The sequence below is a fragment of the Podarcis filfolensis genome (assembly GCF_964270895.1).
Source record: "Podarcis filfolensis genome assembly, chromosome: 2".
Classification (NCBI taxonomy): domain Eukaryota; kingdom Metazoa; phylum Chordata; class Lepidosauria; order Squamata; family Lacertidae; genus Podarcis; species Podarcis filfolensis.
The window spans coordinates 34,658,659-34,676,829 of record NC_139605.1 but is presented as its reverse complement, the minus strand read 5'-3'; the positions used below and the strand labels follow the sequence as shown (position 1 = coordinate 34,676,829).

The following is an 18,171-nucleotide window of genomic DNA, read 5'->3' as shown; positions in this document are numbered from 1 at the left end:
TATCACCACAGTGTAACTAGCAGGCCTGGCCCACCCATGAGGCCAGGTGAGGAGACTGCCTCAGGTGGCAGGATCCACTTGGGTAGCAGATCCCAATGTCAATCTCTATTCAGGGCAGCCCCATCCAAGTGGCCAGGTGAGGCAACAGACTCAGGAAGCATCTAGTAGGGCAACTGTTCCCAGTCTTGATCTTCCTTCCCCCCTTGCTTCTGATGTAGATCTTCCCTCACCCCTTCTTCCCTTGTGGGGAGGGGGCACCATTTTGGGTTCTCCCTCAAGTGCCCAAATGTCTTGGGCTGGCCCTGGTAACTAGGAATCCCACAGTCTCCAGAAACAGATTTGGGGGGGGGGCGGAATGCACAAGGAAGGAAGGGGTGGGAAAGCCCTGTTTTCTGAATGGAACACTATTTATTTCATAGAAAAGAACCTAGCATCCAAGCCCAAAAGGGAAATAATTATTAGTAGCACAGTACTACTGGTAGCATAACTCCACATAATAAATTACTACTATGTATTACAATGCAGCATTTGTGACAGAAGACACCCTTGAGACTTAAACTTATGCAACATTTATTAAATCAACATTCGTAAAGGGAGAGGGGAAACCTTTAAACCATTGCTAATAATTCTAGTAACAAGGAGCACACCAGAAGTGTGCAATGTGCGCCAGAAGGTCTACTATCAGTCAAAGACACATTAAAACATGCTACGATTAGCCTCCAAAGCAAGTACCCTCATTAACATTTCTCATGAAACTGATAAAACTCATCTGAAAGGGGGGGAAAAGAATAAATGTTATTGCTACTATTTTTAAATGCACCACCAGCAAAAATCAAATATCTCATTAAATGTTTCTGGCCAGCTTTACCATGCCAACTGAGAAGACAAAATCTGCGATATTGCTTCTCTTATGGGAAGTGGAGAGAAAACTTTGGTGATGATACTTAGTGGCAGTTTCAGTAGTGTCAACTTAAAATGTAATTAAGAGGATGCTGTATTAATGAGAATGCTCCTCAGCTAATATGGCAATACATAAAAAGCACTAATATGAATGACTAGAGATCTCAGCAATTAAGAGGGTAAAATATACTTTGCAAACTGCATTTGAAAGTGTACATAAAATGATTCTGTCATTAACATTTCATACTCTGCTATGCAGTATATTTAACCCATGAGAGAAATGAAGTACAGTCCATTAGAATGTACTCAAGCAGGACGGGGGGGTGGGGAATCACTCAATATAGAGAAAACTGAGGATGCATAAATTATGCCTCTCGTTAAGCGAGGTTTAGCCCGTCTACCAAACTTCCACCTCCTGTCTCATTTATGATGATTTTCAGCTTTTAAACCCAATGGCTCCCTCTGTGGAGATATTTATTTTAAAGGCGTTACCCAAGGGATCTCTTCATTATGTATGTTCCTTTAGCACATGATGGATGGATGGATTTGGTGTGATGAGACTGCATCTCTCCCCCCACCCCCGCTACTGTTTCTGCTCAGCACAAGAAATGCCTTTAATTTGGTATGGGGTTGCATGTCAATTCAATGTAATTAGCCAAGGGTGAGAGGAGTCCAGGACTACAGCCATTCTCTAGGTACATGTACAAGAAGCTAACTCCTGGGGCGTTCTGAGCAGATCAGCTTGAAAGCTGACATGGATTAAAAAGTAAAACTGTTTTGTGAGGTGCTTTCATCCAAACATTATGGAATTGAGCAGTGTTATATCAACTGGTGCCCTTATCATCAGTTAGAAATTAGGTACGTTCCAAACATGCCACCCTTCATTATGTTGCTCAAATTGCTTTCAAAGGGACATGCAGTTGGACCAGCATAAGGGAAACTGGGGATTCCTGGCAAGGGGTTCTTCAGAGCTCTAATGTTCGAAGTAATTGTTATTTTATATGCAGTTAGAGCGGTAAAACTGAATAATTCTCCCTTATTTATTGCTACTTTCCTTGCAGGTCTCCATAGAAATTTGCAGCTTTAGCCTAGGGTTCTGATGGGGCTGTAATAAGAAACTGCAAATGAAAACAATGTCAGTATTTGCCCATCCTAACTCTCAGGGCAAGTACTGGAACCTCATGTGAGGTCATGGATCATGGGTTTGAACCACATGTTGGGCAAAAGAATTCCTGCATTGCAGAGGGTTGGACTAGATAACCCGCGTGGTCCCTTCCAACTCTACAATTTTAAGACTCTATGATTAGAATACATGTTGCCATTTAAAGAGGGAAGGGGACTTCTGGTTACCTGATCCTGCAACAGTTAAAAGTTTTACTGGGGATTTAAGGTAGTGCTGGAGCAATCTGCATGCACAAATAGCTGCTGTACCACTGAGCTGAGGCTCTTTCTCTTTGTAATCTTACGTAAATTTGCCCCAAAGTAAGTCTCACTAAGTTAAAAGAAATTCACTTTTAATGGTCTTATCCTTATTGCTATTGCAGTCTGATCCTTAACTGAACATTCCCTCCCTAATACACACACATCCTTTTAACCTTTTAGTCAGCAATTAACCCCACTAATTACTAATTAAGAAAACCAATTCATCAAAGATATGATGTTTAAGATTTGTGGCCAGTAGCAGCATCAGTAAATCCAAATTATCCGTTAACATTTTAATCATTGGGGGGTGGGGGCTAAAAAAGAACCCCAAACAAACCACACAGACTGCAGAATGCAATTCAAATCTTCATCCACTGTCACAAAGACAAATCTAAACTAACTCGAAGTGCCCATAATAAAAGTCACTTTAAGAAGAATTATGAACTGCAAAAGGACAAGTCGCGGTCTTCCGATTCTGCTAGTGTGTCTAAAAAATTACAGAAAAATAATGTTCTCTAGTTACTGTTGCAAGCCTTGAGAATTTAGCACTTTGGCAGCCACTCTGGGAAATAACCCAGAATAACAGGTAATTTGGCACAGATTTGAGGGTGATGATAATAAACATTTTATCACTTATGAGAAGACTTCTTGTACATCAATGAAAGCCGAGCATCAGAAAGAATTAGATGCCAGCCAGCATCTCCTACGTATTCCAGCAAATCACTTTTGAACTGTACCAGTTTTGATGCAAGACATGCATCATCATATGGCGTGTCCAGCATAATATTAATAATACTTAGCATTTATATTCGTTCTGCACAATGTATGGTTGCCATATTTCAAAAAGTGAAAATCCGGGCACAAATTGCCCCCAAATCAACATTTCCAATATGGGCTGCCATATGCCCAGGTTTTCCAGGACATTTTTAACCTACTTTGGGAGAGCATTCAAAGGTATAGGGCAGGCTTCCTCAACCTTGGTCCTCCAGATGTTTTGAAACTACAATTCCCATCTTCCCTGACCACTGGTCCTGCTACCTAGGAATCATGGGAGTTGTAGGCCAAAAACATCTGGAGGGCCGAGGTTGAGGAAGCCTGGTGTAGGGAGAGTGTGCTTTGCCTGTTTGTGATTTTGGCTTTATGTGCTATCCCTGCTCCTTCAAACACACCTACATTGAAATAGTTTTTAATTGTTCAATTCATTATTGTTTTCTGCCCTGGGTGTCCGGGGGTGGGGAGCAGGGAACATAAATTTAACTAATAAATAGTTAAATAAATTTCATCAGTTCCTGCAATATTAAATCCCAAATATTCCCCCCTTAATGCTACATTAATATGCGTCCAAACCAGGAAAATGCATGTAAATACCAGCAGCTTCTGAAACATCAACATATTGTATCTTGCTTCTAAAGAGATCTTTTTGAAAGTGCAGCTTCCCCACCACTGCCATTTTCACAAGGATTATGCTCAAGAATAAGATGCTTTAAATTACCCAATGACAGCTTTGAGTGTCGTTAATCAGACAGATGCTCTTTGACGTATGGATAATGCAGGAAATCTGCAAAGATGCAGTTGTTGCTGCTGCCACTGAACTAGTTAATTAATCCAGCGATAAACACAAACTTCATGTGGCTGCTTGAGATCATGGAAAATTTATTCCATGACCTATTTTAGATGGAAATCTCATTGGAGGTTAAGAAGATCTCAAAGGAGGGCAAATCTATCTGAAATCCATGAGAAAATCCATGAGATTTTAGATTTGTACGCAGTTTCACGTATTTGTTTAGTTTACTTAGTTTATTTTACCTAAAAACTTGATGTGTTAGATCAATAGTTCACCTAGCTCAGTGGTATCCAACACTAAGTCAAAGAACCAGTAGATCTGCAGCATTGGAGGCAGGCAGGTCTGACTTTTTGCCACAACCCGTGGAAATCACCTTGTGTACCAAGTGACTGGGAAATGGCCAATGTAAGAACAATGTCAGATAGTCTTTCCTGCCTAGGAATGCCTTGAAAATCCCACTGCTTATGATACAGCCTGTTGATAACAGCAGCCAAACCAAGTTTTCCAGAACAATACTCAGCATGTATTTTGGCCAAATGGCCCATATTAGTGCTTTTTATGTATTGCCATATTAGCTGAGGAGCATTCTCATTAATACAGCATCCTCTTAATTACATTTTAAGTTGACACTACTGAAACTGCCACTAAGTATAACTGATAAAGAGGGTGATATATAAAGTTCAAATGAATGAATGAATAAGAAAATTGGAGAACCCAACACACTATTTGTGTTGCCATCATCTTAAATATTCCACCTTTGCTTCCCATTATACATTACATTAGAAGAACTGTGTTAAAAAGTGGAGGAGGAGGCTAATCCACAAACTAAATTACAGCAATGGCATTCATCCAACCCATGAAAATCGCCTTGTGTACAAGATGACTGGAAAATAGCCAATGTAAGAACAATGTCAGAAATTAAAAAAGAAAAAAAATCTGAGGGAAGTGAGCATGTATTAAGTGACCACAGGAGTATCCTGGCAGAAATGTGCATGCTGTAATGGGGCACGGTGAAAATGAGGTCAGGCAGGTGCTGGATTAGCCCTAACTCTGACCTCACCCCTGCCCTGCCCCACCCCACGAAATACTTCTGAGTTACTTCAGTATTCTTACCCCCATTCCTTTGTCTGCAAAAGGAATACCATACTTCTGAATGATAACTGTTTAGTCTCACTTTCTGTATTGATTGCAAGTATTGATTGCAAGTGATCTATATTGATTGCAAGTATGTTAAGGTAATGTAACAAAAACTGAGCAATGTATTCAAGGTGTAGTGTGACCATCACTTTACACGTGGACATACTATTTCTGCAAGTATTCACATTTCTGTAACTAGAACATGGAGTTATATATTTGGGGTGGCAGCATTTATACATCTCTCCTGATGAAAAAGTAAAATCCAGATACTTTAATCCAACTGGCTCATTTAGTCTCCTCCAGTCCTTAAGTCTATCCTGAACAGAGGCAGCAAAATCCTTTCACCGGGGTACACTTTCCTCCGTAACAACCTGTTTCTTAAATCCACCAAATGTCTCAGCTTATCTGAGCTAGCAGAAGACTAGCTTTCATTTTCTTACCATCTGGAGTGTTCTGTTTTGAGATGATGTATTTCGCTATGGCAAAGCAGGTTCCGTGCATGATTCTCAAGTTGTGCTGCAGAGAACCCTGGGATTCTTTGGCAATGTATCAAGATTCTCAGTGAGGAGATCAGTAGCAGCAGATAAACTCACATGGAAAACGACTTGTACTCAAGGCAATGACGGAGCCCATAAGCAGTACTAGGTGATGGGGTGGGGCTGCAGCATGTCACTACGACATACCAGGGTGGAGAGGGTTGAGGCAGCAGTGAGGTCACTATGATGACAAACACACTTGCAGAACCAAGATAGCACTCCCACAGGTGCATTTGCTGACCTTGCAGACACCTTACCTCCCTCCCTCTCTGTATGCAACAGCAATGTGGGCAACTGGATTTCAGATATCTACTGCCAAAACCTATGGATGGACATTCTAAAATGTGGCCATGAATCTTGCACCACATACTAGTATTTCAATAAAAGACATGTGCAGGGGTTCCACAGCAGACTCGTCATTGTGGAAAAGGTTCCCAAAAAGGTATGTTTGAAAACTACTGATTTATCTCAAATAGTGTGGGAATATCTTCAAATGTAAGTGGGGAGCCTTTGAACATATATCAATAGACTGAACTTCTCTAGGCTTCCAAGCCCATTGCATTAAAACAGGTTTGGTGTCTCTTCAGAGCTAATAACCTTTGATCCCTCAAGCTGAGACCTCCTCACATTGTCCCATCTGATTTAAAAAAATATGTGTAAAATTATTTGAAAGACATAGAAGAATTGTCTGACATAAAGTTTATATCTAAGAAATTGCTTGGTTTAAAAGCACTCTTGGCTGTGAAGAGATAAGGACTCAATATGCTAAAACATTGCTTTGTACTATCTCACCATAGCACGTGATTTTAACAGTGGGTGCACCAGAAGCTTGATACAATTTCACTGTTATATCTTTCTCCAACAGAGCATTAATGCCATTTAGCTCTCAGACTCATAAGTGCTTTGTTCCTAAAAACCTCTATGTAAGTTGAGAAGAGAGAAATGAAGAAACCATAGGAATGGAATTGTGAAGGTATGAATAATGTTAAAGAATAAAGCTTCGTTCAATATAGTATTTAAAATAAGTTCCCATTTTGTGCAGCGTGGTTTGTCACCTACCTGACTCTCTGGAAATTTGTATAAAAGATTCCATGCCTTTTTCTCCATAACTTCCTTCAGAAGCCAATGTGGAGACATAATTCCACCCCAAAGCTCTCACGATGTCCACCATCGCCTGCGCTTGGAAGGAATCCGGAGGTACCACCCGTGAGAAGAAATCATAGCGCCTGTCGTCACTTAGTTCTGGTGCAGTTGAAGCATAACTGATTTGGGGTATCTGTAGGGAATAGAACAATTATTTGGAGTTATAAATTGATAAACTCAACACACGCACAACAATTAGCTTGAGCTATAACACAATTAGTCTTCCCAGTGCCCATCTGTTACTTTCTGTCTCCGTCAGTGCCTAAGTGAAAGTCAATGAAGCCATCTTTCAAATGATTTTCATTATGTGAATACTAATAGGCCAATTAAACTATTATCAGTTTTGTCCCCAAAAAACTTCCACGAACCTCTTTGATGAAGGATAAGTTAGCATGCTTTGAGATAAGACTTGGGTAAGCTTGCCCCCCCCCCCATGGACTTTATGATGAGTGATTTGTCAACAATATTTCACCATCTTTAGGGTTCTTGAGTATTTGCCTGTTTACACTTAGCTCTGCTAGTCTGAATACTGCCTACTAGAGCCTTAGTTCCCACCAATTTGTGATCATCTCTGTTACTTTGGCTCTTATCAACCTCAGTCATAAGCATTGCCAATTTATGAGAAAATCCAGTCAACCAGCCATTAAAAACATAAGAGCTTGCTGGATCAGGCTAAGCCTATCTAATCCAGCATCCTGTTCTCACAAAACCTGAGCGTAAGATCCACTGGAATCTCAAGTATGAAGCCCTCCCTAAAAATCAGGGATTATGTGCACCAGCTGTTCCACGGGACATAATGGAGCAGTGCAGAGCACTGGAAATCCAATTTCCAGTCAGCAAAATTCCTAGTCAGACCACCTCTGCCTGCTGAAATTTCACCAGGGCTACCTATGTATGTTCTGATTTAACTATTCAGACACGAGGCCTTGATTTCTGTCTCTTTTAAGAAAAGAATAGGCAGGATTCACCTAACCAGCCCCACCAGTAGAAACCCCACATAATGACTTCCACTTGCATAGCTGGGCTTTTCCTTCTCTCCTTCTCTCATGCCTCCTGATCTTGGTCTGGGGGGACATTGGAAGAACCCCGAAAACAGGGCATGGGAGGAGGAGGAAGATCATAGCATCCGGCAAGGTGAAATGCTTGCAAAGACAAAATGATTGGAAGAGTGCAGGGTTGAATAGCACCTATTAATACTAAATTTCATTCTTGTATGTGCAATCATGGCCATACTCAAAACCACTCAGCACTGCCAAATCCCATTGATAATGATATGTAACCATTTGACAACATCTTTCTGTTGGAAGCGTTACACTGTTCATTGACATATCTGTTTGGTTTAACAGGGCTGACTGTGCCTTATTTAATCATTATTTTCAGTAATGTTTCACCAAACAGAAAGAACCTGCAGCATCAGCCTCTCCTTGCTATTGTAAATTATTCACCAAAAAAGTGCTCAAACTTTCAGGCAAGGTTATAGAAGCATTTCTTACATTTTAAAGAGAAATCTATCCCTCATTACCTTTCCTATCCTTACTTGCCTTTCTGCTAGGATTGCATTTTTAAAAGAATTTGTTGCTCATTTTAAACAGGTCCCTGTCAAGTCAGTAAGTGTCTCAAGCAGGGAACTGAAATTTCTAAGGGGCTTGATCACCCTGAGCATACCTTCTTGCAAGAATTTGAGGAGTGCTATCTTCAACACACAGATTTACCATCACACTTTCAAAATAAAATCAGGTATACTTACTACCACGTATTTGATAACACTTATGCAATATTACAAATATTACAAAAGCAAAAATATGATGATAGTGCAGAGCGTGTGTTTATGAATTCAACAGTGAGTAGTTTATTTCTTGGTTTATATTTTGTTAATGTTATTAATATTGGTTTTTAGATAATTTTTTGTAAAATAAGCAGGCCTGCTGGGAGACTGAACATGAGGACCAAGCCGCTTCAATTCTTAAAGCATCAACTGGCACTGCAGCAGAGAAACCCAGCAAAAGACTATTCTATCTATCTATCATCTATCTATCATCTATCTATCATCTATCTATCTATCTATCTATCTATCTATCTATCTATCATCTATCTATCATCTATCTATCTATCTATCTATCTATCATCTATCTATCTATCTATCATCTATCTATCTATCTATCTATCTATCTATCTATCTATCTATCTATCTATCTATCATCTATCTATCTATCTATCTATCATCTATCTATCATCTATCTATCTATCTATCTATCTATCTATCTATCTATCTATCTATCTATCATCTATCTATCATCTATCTATCTATCTATCTATCTATCTATCTATCATCTATCTATCTATCTATCATCTATCTATCTATCTATCTATCTATCATCTATCTATCTATCATCTATCATTAAATTCTATACTGACCTTCATATAAGGATCACAAGGCAATTTACAAAGTAAAAACACAAAAATACATAACAAACAAAAACAGCAAACCCAAACACACAGTTTAAAAGGTCATAGATGGCTTAATTATCCAAAGGTCAGGGAGGAATGCTTTTGCCTGGCACCAAAATATATGTAATGAAGGAGCCAGGCAAGCCTCCCTGGGGAGAGCATTCTACAGGTGAGGAACCACTGCAGAAAAGACCTGTTCTTGTGTTGCCATCCTCCAGACCTCTCATGGATGAGAGACATGAAGAAGGGCATCCTGATCAAATTTGCAGATGACACCAAACTGGGAGGGGTGGCTAACACCCCCGAGGACAGGATCACACTTCAAAACGACCTTGACAGATTAGAGAACTGGGCCAAAACAAACAAGATGAATTTTAACAGGGAGAAATGTAAAGTATTGCACTTGGGCAAAAAAAATGAGAGGCACAAATACAAGATGGGTGACACCTGGCTTGAGAGCAGTACATGTGAAAAGGATCTAGGAGTCTTGGTTGACCACAAACTTGACATGAGCCAACAGTGTGATGCGGCAGCTAAAAAAGCCAATGCAATTCTGGGCTGCATCAATAGGAGTATAGCATCTAGATCAAGGGAAGTAATAGTGCCACTGTATTCTGCTCTGGTCAGACCTCACCTGGAGTACTGTGTCCAGTTCTGGGCACCACAGTTCAAGAAGGACACTGACAAACTGGAACGTGTCCAGAGGAGGGCAACCAAAATGGTCAAAGGCCTGGAAACGATGCCTTATGAGGAACGGCTAAGGGAGCTGGGCATGTTTAGCTTGGAGAAGAGGAGGTTAAGGGGTGATATGATAGCCATGTTCAAATATATTAAAGGATGTCACATAGAGGAGGGAGAAAGGTTGTTTTCTGCTGCTCCAGAGAAGTGGACACGGAGCAATGGATCCAAACTACAAGAAAGAAGATTCCACCTAAACATTAGGAAGAACTTCCTGACAGTAAGAGCTGTTTGACAGTGGAATTTGCTGCCAAGGAGTGTGGTGGAGTCTCCTTCTTTGGAGGTCTTTAAGCAGAGGCTTGGCAACCATATGTCAGGAGTGCTCTGATGGTGTTTCCTGCTTGGCAGGGGGTTGGACTCGATGGCCCTTGTGGTCTCTTCCAACTCTATGATTCTATGATTCTATGATTCTAGGGCCTCAGATGATGAATGCAGAGTCCGGGTCAATTTATATGGGGAGAGGCGGTCTTTGAGGTATTAAAGCCCTGAGCCCAATACTGCCTCCGTCCATTACCGAGGCAAGACAACAGTCCAGCACATCCACTGCCACACCTGCAGAAGCAAAGGAGCAGAAGAGCTGTGTGTCATCAGCATATTGCTGACGTCGTTTTCTGAAACTTTGGAAGATCCCACCTCAGCCGTTTTGTGTAGATTTTAAACAACATGGGAGATGAAATCAAACCCTGAGGATCCCCTCGTTGAAGGCTCCAGGGGCCGAAGAGAATTACCCACTGGAAACTACCATCCAAATAAGACTGGAATCACCACAAAGCAGTGCCACCCACCTCTAATTCAGACAGCCACTCCAAAAGGTTGCTATCAAAAGCTACTGAAAGGTTGAGTAGAATTAACAAGGGCACGTTTCCCTGTCTCTCTATCAACAGAGGTCATCAAGCACGGTGACCAAAGCTGGCTTAAGTTATCCCAAGGTTCAGAGAGCTTGTCAGCACCCCTCCTGCCAAACGGCCTTGTGAACAGCATCACTTGGTGGCAAGTTTGGAGCATTATCACCAAATATAACAATATTCAGAACACCCTCAGTCATTAGGTGGACTGTGGCAGCTGCCTCTGGCAGCCCTGCAGGCCAGCAGAGAAGCGGCGGCAGTGGCAGCAAGTATGATGGCAGTGGCATTGGCAGGGCAGGGCTGCACTTCCTGTTTCACCTCAAGTGGCAAAAAGGGACATGGCGCCCCTGATCCTTTTTCATTTATTTAATGCATTTATAATCCACATGTTCAGAAAGATATACCAATATATAAGAACAAAACCAAGATATCATAAAAACACCACACTGCCAACTCTGAGATGCCTGGATCTGTAAGTCAAGCTATCCCTTTAGCTTGGAGGGCTTATTTGGCCTGGTTAGTGGACTATGCTGATGGACTGTTTTCCAGCAGGTTAAATAACCGGAAAGAGAAATCTGTAACAACACACAGGGCATTAAAGAAAGGAATGGGCTCCTTTGACGGGCCTCCTGGCTTTCACATGCCCCTACCATCTTGCCTACCATGCAAGATGTGGTGGAGTGGGGTGTCAACAGTTAGCAATTAAAAAAATGTATGTGTTCATAAGCAGTCATTATTTGTAACCCATCCTGGGACCTTATGGTAAGGGGTGGGTAAGGAATCTAATGGGTGAGAAATCTAAAAAGGAATTAAATAAAGCCCTGGCTTCTTAAAATTCTTTGTTTCCTTTTTAAATGAGTAAGTTGCCGAATGATACACAGGGCTTTAAATCTGATTGTGTGTGTGTTTAACTCTTGAGAAACATAATCCAGATGTCAGCTTCATTCCACATTTTCTCATATATATATACAGTGGTACCTCGGGTTACAGACGCTTCAGGTTACAGACGCTTCAGGTTACAGACTCTGCTAACCCAGAAATAGTACCTCGCGTTAAGAACTTTGCTTCAGGATGAGAACAGAAATCGCTCAGCGGCAGCAGGAGGCCCCATTAGCTAAAGTGGTGTCTCAGGTTAAGAACAGTTTCAGGTTAAGAACAGACCTCCGGAACGAATTAAGTTCTTAACTCGAGGTACCACTGTGTGTGTGTGTGTGTGCATATAAACTTTGTGTGGCATGAGGAATTTTGTACAGATTGTTTTTCCCCTTTCTTTTCTTTTTTGCAGTGTCGCCAATTTGGTCCAATATTTCCTGCAAGCCCTGCAATAAACTTTGTGAGCTATGCTGAAGTCCTCTTTCCATCATATCTACTCCCTGAAGGATCATCACTGCAATTCACAGCACAAAGTTACCATCTCATATGTATGAAACAAACAACATCTGCTCAAGTCAGCTAAAAGAAAAGAAAAAAAACTCAATATACAACTTATTGAGTCAAAAAGTTCAATTCTAGAGCAATCAAGTCACAGATGAATAGGAAGCTGAAAGGTGTCTTCAAGAGAGAGATGCTTGTCAGTAAACAAAGCAGCCAAGAATCTGCAATCATACGGGAACCATAAATTTAGGAAGTCTAGACTCAAAACTCAAGCTAGTGAACTACTATGAATTGTGAGTGCTCAGCTGTCAAGGGCCTTTTCTGGTAGGGATGAGAAGTGGAGTGTGCAGCACAAACATATGTCATTGACAAGATATTGGGAACTCACAATCATCCATAATTTCCTGAGAGAATACAACAGTCTCTCGGCATCATTGGTATTTATGAACATATTTTTCATGCCCTCTATTGCAGAACTCAGGTAGGCAGGTGCTGATCAACTTGGGAGGTAAAACAGGGACACCGAGGAACAATACAAAGGTATACAGAAATACTTATCTGTAAAATTAGGTCCCAATCCCTCTCCCCCAAATGCTACTTGGTGATTACTCCACAAGCTTTGCATAAGGCCCCCAGCACACGGTGGACTGAACTCAAAACGCTGGCTTGGCTCCTCTGCAAGTGGTTGAAATCGTGCAAGTCAAATGTGTGTAAATGAGGGACTACTGTATACAGTATATAATATAGTATATTGGGATACCTCGTGGGAAGCTGTTCATATACGAACTAAATAAAACAATTACCAAAAGCCTGAATATTGGCCAGCCAAAGAGGGGTGGCTAACTCTTTCTGAAATACAAAGATATCAAAGAGACAGCTTTTAGTGGGGTGGATATTTAGGCATCACTAAAGAGAGTAAATGCATTAACAAAAGAGACAACAAAAGTTCCTAATGCATGCTCTGCTGCTATAAAAATGTCAGTATTAGAATTCAGGGTTGGAGCCCTGCTATACTTTCTTTCTTTCCTGTTTTTGATCCTGCAATTCCGGTGTTTAAAGCACCGCACCCTGCTGCCATGGGAATGGCAGGGATGTCAACAAATTCAGCATTACCATGGCTTTGCTGCAGGATTAAAAGTAGAAAGAGAAGAGAGGCTGACAAGGAGATGGAATTTGTTTAAGCACACAAAAAAAGCATCTTGGCTAATTCACACTTTAAAAAATGACTGGGAAGCCATGAACCATAAATCCATTATATAAGCACCGTCGGATTGATATGTAATAGAGACCCAGCATGAGCATTCAATCTTAAAGCTGCAGGGTGTCACCTCAACAGTCCTCAGTGATTCTCACCACAAACTCTTCTTCTAAACAAGGATCATGTGAGACACATTTACAACCTGAGTGTATATTATTCTTCTCTTTGCTCTCTCAAACTCTTAGTGTAATTTTTTTTTGGGGGGGGGTAATGGTTGCCTTATTTTTACCCTGTTTTGCAAAGTTTTTGGTGACAAAATGAAGCACAGTTAGCTTGACATTTGGTAGTTCCGCTTTCCTGTTCCTTTCTGTCATGGTAAATTGGACCCCGATAGCTTAGTAAATTAAACATATTCCTAGGAATTTGAATAGGACTGACCCATGATTGTTGAGTACTACACAGAGCACAAAGGGTTCAGGTTTGCTAAATTTGTTTTTCAAAATAAAAATTTAAAAAATTGTCCAGTAGCACCCTATAGACCAACTACCGTAATATTTGTTTTTCAAATATATGAAATAGCTGCTATATTTCGCAGCAGCCCCATTGGAATAGAGAGTTAAACTGGCCAATTTTATGTACTCCTGATCTGGATTGGAAGTTTGCCCCCAATAGTCCTGTTTGCATGGAACAGAGCCTTTGGGGGGCAAATGGAAGCTGAGTAGGAGGAAAATGATTTTCAGGAGGAAACTGGCACAGTTCCCGATCTGGATTAGAAACACATTCTTGATCAGGGGCCCTGCAGCTATTTTTTCTTCAGAATGAGAGCAGCCAATTTAAGCACACTTTTGAAAGCAAGTGTGAATAATGTTAATGTGCAGATTGGCCTCTAGCCTCAGCGGAGCATATTTTGCCTATCTCAAGGTGCTGCAGCGATTGCTGCCATGCTTCTGGGCTCAATTCAACTGCAGGTTTTTTTAACCTTTAAAGTCACAAATGTCCTAGTTCTTTAGGGTATCTCAAGAAGGACTTTGTCCTTGAGCCTTATAGTCTTGCTGAGGAAGTTCGGTTTATGTAGCCTGGTTGATATGGATTAAATGGACAATTCCGCCCCAAATATAAGGTTTGCTTAAAAATGAACAGTACACTCAGATATTTACTGGAACTTAACATCAGGCAGGATTTTACTGGGTTTCACTCTGTGCCTTCTGCAATCTGAATGAAATGTATCACCTCATTCCCTTGGCCTGCTGATACTGTTACCACGGCTGATACCTTGGCACCAATCTAGTTGAAAATATTGTTTGCTTTGCCCTGTAGTGCCAGGGGTTTACGCCAGCAGTATATTGTTCTTTGTCCTTGCGCACCAGCTGGTCTATAAATGACATCCATGGGGCTTTTTTTTAATCAAATGAAGATTTCGATACCATTCACAGAGTATTCCTCTTCGTAGTAGCAGCAAAACTAAACAAATGGCTAGTTTTGAATGAGATTGCCATTTATCATTATTCTGGTTTGTTGGCCTAATATTTTACATTGGGTTGAATGGGTGAGGAACCTCAAGCCCAAGGGTCAAATGTGCTTCTCCACACCTCCCTAATTGGCACTCAGGACTGTGATTATGCTTCCAGGATGGAGGATGTGTGTGTGGATGAGTGTGCAGAAACCAATGGCTTTCTCGTGGCTGGTATGGAGTCTTCTTCAGTGCCATACAGAGTGGTGGTCCATAGGCTGGTGCTGATCTGCACTTGAACAGAGTAGCCAACCTTCTAAAATGCAATGGCAGGACTCACTTTTAAAAGTCCAGTATAATTTTCAATATCATTTCAGTATATATAATTGTTTTCAAGAACTCTTTCTTTTTCATATTGTGCTGCAAAGCTACAATGCATGGGAAAGTACATAGAAATCCTTGTAATCAAATAGAATGCATCCATTGGCATTTTATTGCATTGCTCTTCATCATATTTTCCCCCATTACCTTATTTGTACAGAACTCTATTCTCGAAATCTTTTTTGTTTCCTCCCCAGGGAGAGCTATCCCCCCTCTTTTCTTACTGAGTTTCTTCTGAAAGTCAGGGTTTACTGAACATGATTGAGTGCTGTAACATATTTCATAACAGATGCAGTGAAAACATCCCTGTGTTGTACGGATTAAACTGAGCCAAAAAAATGGATGAAAACAGATGTTTTCCATAGTCTCTCAACAGAAAGACTGATGCAGACTCTACAAAAGTACAATCCAGCGAGATGTATGCTTCACACAGAATTGATAGCCCTTTGGACCATGCAGAGAAAGAACATGGGGTAAATCTTCCTTCCCCTCCATAAACAAAAGTGCAACAGAACCCTATGGCTTAGGGCAATATATTTTTCCGAGCCCCAGGTACCACCTCGGTGATCAACTGCTGCCTCTACTCTCATTGAGCAGACTTGCAGATATTTGTCATTATCTATCCCTCAGTGCTGGTGCTGGAGGAGACTCTTGAGAGTCCCATGGACTGCAAGAAGATCAACCTATCCATTCTTAAGGAAATCAGCCCTGAGTGCTCACTGGAAGGACAGATCCTGAAGCTGAGACTCCAATACGTTGGCCACCTCATGAGAAGAGAAGACTCCCTGGAAAAAACCCTGATGTTGGGAAAGATGGAGGGCACAAGGAGAAGGAGACGACAGAGGATGAGATAGTTGTACAGTGTTCTCAAAGCTACCAGCATGAGTTTGACCAAACTGCAGGAGGCAGGGGAAGACAGGAGTGCCTGGCGTGCTCTGGTCCATGGGGTCACGAAGAGTCGGACACGACTAAACGACTAAACAACAAGAACATCCCTCAGTGATATAAAGACCAATAATTCTTAATTTAACTCTTGGAAAAGTGGCAGTGTGGTGGGCCCAAGTTGTGAAGATGCTCTCCTGACACCAGTGTTGCTATAGCTTCCCTGGGCAGGGCTGGAGCAGGCAGGGTGGCAACAATATTGAGACTGTTCAGAAGCTGTGGCAGGGCGCAGGGTTGCCTGTACATTCACAAAGCCCTGACCTGGCTATCGCCTTACCCACCTCAGCCTCACCCAGGACAGCTGTTCAGAGGTTGGCTCCATGGCTCTGCCCCAGCACCCCTTTCATTAGGAGAGGGGGCCTGAGTAGGGATGGGGAAATATCTCCATATATACAGTGGATTCCATTTCTAAATTGAACCACAACAGTGAAGAAATTCATGGTCCCAACCCAGTTGGAGGACTAACCCCTTAGACCAGGCATGGCCAAACTCGGCCCTCGAGCTGTTTTGGGACTACAACTTCCATCATCCCTAACTAACAGGACCAGTGGTCAGGGATGATGGGAACTGTAATCCTAAAACAGCTGGAGGGCCAAGCCTGCCTTAAACCAACTTAACAATAACAAGCCAATCAGAGTTTAACAAAGCACACCAGAAATGCTATTTAGATTGGTGGCTACTAACAGGGGGGAAAGTAAATGTTGAAATGTTCTGAGTTCTTGATCTTTGAGGGAAAGTGGCGCTGTGGTCTAAACCACTGAGCCTCTTGGGCTTGCCGATCAGAAGGTTGGCGGTTCGAATCCCCGCGACGGGGTGAGCTCCCGTTGCTCGGTCCCTGCTCCTGCCAATCTAGCAGTTTGAAAGCATGTCAAAGTGCAAGTAGATAAATAGGTATCGCTCCGGCGGGAAGGTAAACGGCGTTTCCATGCGCTGCTCTGGTTTGCCAGAAGCGGCTTAGTCATGCTGGCCACATGACCCAGAAGCTGTATGCCGGCTCCCTCGGCCAATAAAGTGAGATGAGCGCCGCAACCCCAGAGTCGGCCACAACTGGACCTAATGGTCAGGGGTCCCTTTACCTTTACCTTACATTTTGCTGATCACACTTGAAAATGTGAATTTGAATGCAGGTTGCCCCCCGCCCCCCCCCCAAGCTAATTTAATAATTACGCTAAACATTGACTCTAAATGAATGTTTACTCTGAGTATCACCCACAGATGGTCAGAAGTTTGTAGCCTCGTTTTTGTTTTGTTTTTAGGTTCTATTTTTACAATCGAGCGGTGTCTATATTTTATTAAATAAATAATTTTTGCAGTTTCGTTTTTTCTGGCCACAACCTAACGTGAGCATTAAATCTCATTGTTGCATTGTTGCTACTGTGTCTCACTTAGAATATGGGAGAGAGCAATCCACAAAGGATATATAGCCTGCTTCACTGTGGCATCTGCCACTGCTGGCTGATCAATCTCCTCCGCCCTACTGCTTTCGCTCTGTTACTTGCTTGGTTTCTCCCACTGTGTAAAAAGAAACACTGACATTAATAGCAATATAAATGCAATGTCTAATGTTATATCACTTCAAATTACTAAGTAAATTTTGCTATTCATCTCTTTTGCTACCGAGGCAAAATTTAATAAAATGAGACCAACCTGAAACTTCTTTCCAAAAGACAGTTGTTAGGAAACTTTTAATAAAAATAAAAAGGCAATTTCTTTAAGGATCATGTGCGATTAAGATAATGCATGAGTGTACCTGTTGAGATATTAATGAGCTCCCACTGGGGTATTATTAAGTGCACAGTTTGCTGTAATTTCACTTTCAGCCTCCTATTAAGTTTTATTGATATGGGTTCCAGACAACACGAAGGGGGAAAAAATGCAACAGAAAACAGATTCGCAACCTTTTGAACCAAAGTTATTTGGAAAAGTTATTTTAGCATCCGTTTCCTGGTGGCACAATGCACTTTGCATATAAAGTAAGAGGACTATGAAGAAATTTGCAGTCAGACACTAAACAATTCAATGTGATTGATGGATGATTAACGGCTCTGAATTGGTTTTGGGTTTCACTTGTACTGATGTAGAAATGTTCCTCT

General features: G+C 41.5%; 1 protein-coding gene across 3 annotated transcripts in view; it reads right to left on the bottom strand.

Moving 5' to 3' along the window:
- GRM7 (glutamate metabotropic receptor 7) overlaps nt 1-18,171 on the bottom strand; it is a 393,161-nt gene that overhangs the window by 242,194 nt on the left and 132,796 nt on the right. For all 3 annotated transcript variants that reach the window (XM_083600646.1, XM_083600644.1, XM_083600645.1), the window contains exon 2: nt 6,619-6,835. In XM_083600646.1, coding sequence (XP_083456772.1) covers nt 6,619-6,835 — 217 coding nt within the window. The remainder of the gene's footprint in view (nt 1-6,618; nt 6,836-18,171) is intronic.